Raw genomic sequence first — 6000 nt, forward strand, 5'->3', positions numbered from 1 at the left:
CTTTAATCCCAGTACTTGGGAGGCAGAGGCAGGTGGCTCTCTGGGAGTTCAAGGCCAGCCTGGTCTCCAAGAGCTAGTTCTAGAACAGGCTCCAAAGCTACAGAAAAACCCTGTCTCAAAAATAAACGCAACACAAGGAAAACAAAGGCGATATCAAGAATATTATGGACTATGCCCAACATGGCCTTGGGACCATAGCTCACTGTGGTGGGAAGAGTTGGGTTCTCAGGATCTGAAGAGCCTCTTCAGAAAGACACTGGTTCCAGATCCTTATCATCTCTCCCAAACATATTCCTGGTTTCAGTGAAAGAGTTCTATTTTATTCTCCATAACTCAGGACCTTAGGCAAAACCCCAAGTCCTAGACACTCACTAGGCTGTTCCTGGCTCTGCCAAGAGCATTCCTGGTTTTGAGAAGGAGCTAAGTTCCTTCTCCATGAGTTGGACCCTAAATGGAAAGACATCATTGATATGGCCAGCTCTCAACACACCAGCATTTTCCTTTTCAAATGACTGTCACTTCTCTCAGCACATACATCTGACAGAACTATAATTTTCTCAAAAAAGAACTGGACCTTTAAGTCACACCATACCCTAATGTTCATTATGATCCTATGAGGACCATGAGCAACATATTAGAGGTCTGTTCATTGATATGAGGGCGGGAGTAGTAGCTGTTTATAAATCAGTGGTGTCTCTGTCATGTTCTAGAACCAAATGTTGTAACAATCCTTGTAAACAATTTTGTATCCTAGCATCTTAATCTCTAACAAGCCTAGTTAGCACACTACTTTGCTATATTTGGGTAATTTAGAGGCAGGCTTCCTCAGCTAATATCTCCTAAGCATTGGTGATGCCTTTACATCAAATTTCTACTCTTCTGCACCACCGGTTAGTAGTGGAGTGGGAACGAATGCAAGAATGCCATTTACAAACTCCACAAAATTAACTCCAAAGGGATATTACTCCAAATGTTAAATGCATAGGGCAAAGCTTCTGAAAGATAATGGAAAAACTAGGCATCTCCAAGTTTGGGATCCTGCCTTCCATAGGTATCAAATTCACGTTGATGTGGACCACAAAGATGTTTCTACACACAGTTCCCTGCTGGAAATGCTTTTCACAGATGCAGCCCACAGAGGGAAGTTATTCAGAGGCCAAGACCTAATTCTGGGGAGTTGCAAGGACCACATGAGACCTCAGAGAACACTGATGGTAGCGGCGGGTTCCTACACTCGCTCAAGGAGGACCTGCCACACTGTCTCCCGTGGCTTACGATCCTCTCCTCCTCATCTTCGGACAGCAACCCCTTACTCACCATGTCGTGGCTTCCAGGCTCACCCATGCTCTCCTCAGAACTCCCAGCAGTAGAAGTCAAAGACAGAATGCAATCCACTGGCGCCTGCTCAGCTTTAAAATCAGTCCCGCAGCATGGCGCCAGGAAGTGTCCTGCCTGACTTCTGACTGACAGGTCGGCCTGGAGGTCTTAATTGGCTAGTGAGTCTTGAGTGACAAGAGTACCTCCCTCAGCCTTACAGTGTGCTTAAAGACACAGCACAGGGTTTCTTGGTCCTGGCTTCCACCCCAGACCCAGACTTTTACAGATCTGCAGATGTATGTATTTCAATATCGCTTATGCCTCTCTCAGATAGATGATACAGCTGTCTTCTTGCAATCCACAACCACATTGCCTTTATCCTCTTGGACATGACGTGGCTAGCAAGCACAGCCTATTACACAATGTGGAGTAGACTGATTCTCCTGTCTAGATGGAAGGGTGCACAGAATACTAATGAGTACAGATTTTAGGAAACCAAAGATAATGTTTGTTCTGTGGCTTCATGCTGACATCAGGAGTCACAGGCACTTCTGACAGCCGTGAGAGCAACTCAAGAACCAAATGACAACTAAGTTGATATCTTTTTCTCCTGCCAGAAGATTGCGTAAGAGCTACAGACTATGACCCATTACAGATTATGACCAGATGGCAAATTTAGCTCAGGTTCTCAGGTGTCTACCATTACAGAGGCTTTGAGACTGCCACATTCTTAAGCTTAAGTGGGTACAGTCATACCGATTTTTACTATACTTGCTTTATTATTTTAACCTTGTAATTACACAATTAGAAGAATTCTGAATCCTCTCCTCTGTTAAAAGCCATAGATTTATCTATTATAGGCTTTTTGTCTCATGGGTCAATTATCCTATAGGTATTTCCATTGGCTGACTCTGGGTGCTGACTGAGGGAGGTATAATCCTTTAAACTTTCGTGTTTGTCTTTCTATTTTTTTTAAAAAATATTTATTTATTTATTATGTATACAATGTTCTGTATGTGTGTACGCCTGCAGGCCAGAAGAGGGCACCAGACCTCATTACAGATGGTTGTGAGCCACCATGTGGTTGCTGGGAATTGAACTCAGGACCTTTGGAAGAGCAGGCAGTGCTCTTAACCTCTGAGCCATCTCTCCAGCCCCTGCCTTTCTATTTTTTGTTTTACTATTTTTTTATTTTACTATTAATTTCTCTGCCTCTGTGTCTCCAATCAACCTATTAGATGTCTGTGTCAGTCTGGAGACAAAGTCTTGAAATAATTTATCTCGTCCCTATCTTATACTAGACAACTCCTCAGCCTGTTCTTTAGAAGATGGAAATATATGCCAGGCCTTCTTGGCAGCTACATTAACTTGGACATATGCTGTCATATCAAAGTCTAATTGCTGATCTCTCTCTGTATAAAGTCCCTTGGTCCTCCACAGTCTATGTCTGAAATTGTAAGTGAACCACCTCAATTAAATGTTTCCATGGTCATGCTGTTACTTCACTGCAATAAAGGCCTCACTAAAACAGAAGTTGGTCCCAGGGACTGGAGTATTGCTGTGATAGGCCTGGCCATACTTTTGATTGAAATAATATGGACTTTGAGTACTTGGGTTAGGAAAGTGCAGTGGGCGTACTAGTAAGAGCCTGAGTGACGTGGCCTTGAAAATGGTATGAAATAGTAGGAGATAGCTTATGGGTTTCAGAGGATTTTCATGTGATTCCTAGAAATCATTGTTGTGATAGGTGGTGAAGGAAGAGGCTGCATTTTGCAAATGAATCTCCCTAAGGCCAAAATGAAGAGTTTTTGATTAATTTCATTGACAGAAGTAATCTCAAAAGATGTTAGTCTCGATTCTGTCATGTGGATATTAGTGGTAACTCTAATGGAGATATATAATGAAAGGAGCAAGGTGAACAAGAGAATATTTGAGAAGAAAGGGGGCAGGTGAAAGTGGAATGTAGCTAAAGGAGATAAACAGATTAAGAAAAGGAATAAACATCCCATCAAAATCCCAGCAAAATTCTTCAAAGACTTCAAAAGAATGGTACTCAAATTCATTTGGAAAACAAAACAAACAAACAAACAAAAAAAAAAACCCAACCAAAAACCCAGGATGCCAAAAAAATCCTGGGCAATAATAGAACTTCTGGAAGCATCACAATCCCTGACTTCAAACTCTACTACAAAGCTACAGTACTGAAAACAGCCTGGTACTGGTATAAGAACAGACAGGAGGACCAATGGAACCAAATAGAAGATGCAGATATCAATCCACACATCTTCAAACACCTGATCTTTGATAAAGAAGCAAAAAATATCAAATGTAAAAAAAGAAAGCATATTTAACAAGTGGTGCTGGCATAACTGGATATCAACATGTAGAAAAATGAAAATAGATTCATATATATTACCATGCACAAAACTCCAGTCCAAATGGATCAAAGACCTCAACATAAAGCCAGCCACACTGAACCTTATAGAAGAGAAAGTGGGAAGTACACTTGAACTCATTGGCACAGGGAACCACTTCCTAAATAGAACCCCAGCAGCACAGACACTGAGAGAAATAATTAATAAATGGGACCTCCTGAAACTGAAAAGCTTCTGTAAAGCAAAGGACATGGTCAACAAGACAAAACGACAGCCTACAGAATGGGAAAAGATCTTCACTAACCCCACATCAGACAGAGCTGAAAGCTCAAAAATGGGCTGGATCCAGCCATCAAAACCATGGTTTTAATCCTCTCCATATTGCTTAACAAATTAAAGACTCATGTGGTCAGAAAAAGAGAGAGAGAAATACAGTAAAGAGAGATTCAAGATGAAGAAATCCTCCAAATGGTTTACAGTATGTTAAAAATATATGCAGGCTAAAGGTTAAAGTTCTTAAAATAAAAAAAGAGTAGTTGGGTGTGGTGGTACACACCTTTAATCCCAATGCCTGCGTGGCAGAGGCAGACAGATCTCTGTGAGTTCAAGGTGTGGTAGCATACACCTTTAATCCCAGCACTTGGGAGGTAGAGGCAGGCAGATCTCTGTGAGTTCAAAGACAGCCAGATCTATACAGGGAGTTCCAGGGCAGCCAAAGATATACAGAGACCCTGTCTCAAAAAGTAAAAGTAAAAATAAAAGAAATAGAGGTTAAGGTAAAGCCACATAAAGATGGAAAATACACAAAGAAACTGAATACTGTATGTTATTACGCTCTCTTTGAATTTTTTGAATGCTGAGGAAAAAGCAACAGCTGCCTAAAGATATTTGCTTATAAATGCTGCTGAATTAATCCATGATAGGTATTTTTAAAATATCTTGACTTCAAAATTGAAGTCCAAGTTATGTTACTTTGGAGAAGAGATTTTGCTTTTGTTTCCACAGGAAATGAGAGGCTGTGGATTCATTCTGAGTTAAGAAAAGTCAGGTTATGCCAGGTGGTGGTGGCGCACGCCTTTAATCCCAGCACTCGGGAGGCAGAGGCAGGTGGATCTCTGTGAGTTCGAGACCAGCCTGGTCTACAAGAGCTAGTTCCAGGACAGGCTCCAAAACCACAGAGAAACCCTGTCTTGAAAAGAAAAGAAAAAGAAAAGTCAGTTTTGATCAAGGGAGATCACCTGAGAAATCTCCAGTAGGAACAGATGACCCAGATGTCAAAGTTCTACATCCAGAACAGATTCAACACTGCTGCGTGAGATGATCAAGACTCACAGGATACTCCAGGCAGGACTTGATCATAATTCTAAATTTCCTTTAGATCCCCATAAAATTTTCAGTGCCCTCAATCAGTAGGAAGTAGCCTGGAAAAGTACGCCCACATTCCCCAAAAATGGACTATGGAGGTTTTGTTTTCTTAAAAAAAAGAGGGGGATAACATAGATAAGAATAATGGGTTACCTTTGGATGTCAGTGTGGCGATTTCTCAGAAAATTAGGAAACAACCTTCCTCAAGACCCAGTAATACCACTTTTAGGTATATATCCAAAGGATGCTCAATCGTGCCACAAGGACATGTGCTCAACTATGTTCATAGCAGCTTTGTTTGTCATAGCCAGAATCCGGAAACAACCTAAATGCCCCTTGATCGAAGAATGGATAAGGAATACGTGGTGCATTTACACAATGGGGTACTACACAGCAGAAAAAATAACAACACCTTGAATTTTGTAGGGAAATGGATGGAGCTAGAAAATATTATTTTGAATGAGGTAACGCAGATACAGAAAGACAATTATCACATGTACTCACTCTTAGGTGGTTTTTAAACATAAAGCAAAGAAAGCCAGCCTACAAACACAATCCCAGAGGACTTAGACAACATGCAGACACTAAGACTTATATTACATAGATATAATCTATATGGGAAGTAGAAAGTATAAAAAGACAAGCTCTCCTAGTAAATTGGGAGCATGGGGACTTTGGGGGAGGGTTGAAGGAGAGAAGGGAGAGGCAGGGAGGGAGCAGAGAAAAATGTAGAGCTGAATAAATATCAATAAAAATGTATAAAAAGAATAATTGGTTAATATAAGTTATGAGAGTTAATAAGAAGACTGAGCTGATGGGCCAAGCACTGTTTTAATAGAAACAAAACAAAACAAAAAAGAAAATTCCTATGAATGTTGGACTTTATACTTACTTTTGTTTGTCATGGAAAACTTTCTTATGTGTATGTCTTTCATTATAGGAA

The 6000-nt window shown here is 40.6% G+C and overlaps 1 protein-coding gene across 1 annotated transcript in view; it reads right to left on the reverse strand.

Annotated features, from left to right (window-relative positions):
- The window catches only part of LOC130871366 (zinc finger protein 844-like), a 28325-nt gene extending 26981 nt beyond the window's left edge, over positions 1-1344 (reverse strand). The window contains exon 1 of the mRNA XM_057764707.1: positions 1276-1344. Within this exon, the coding sequence (XP_057620690.1) occupies positions 1276-1344 (69 nt within the window). The remainder of the gene's footprint in view (positions 1-1275) is intronic.
- Positions 1345-6000: the final 4656 nt, after the last annotated feature.

The sequence above is a fragment of the Chionomys nivalis genome, chromosome 3 (genome assembly GCF_950005125.1).
Source record: "Chionomys nivalis chromosome 3, mChiNiv1.1, whole genome shotgun sequence".
NCBI classification, from domain to species: Eukaryota; Metazoa; Chordata; class Mammalia; order Rodentia; family Cricetidae; genus Chionomys; species Chionomys nivalis.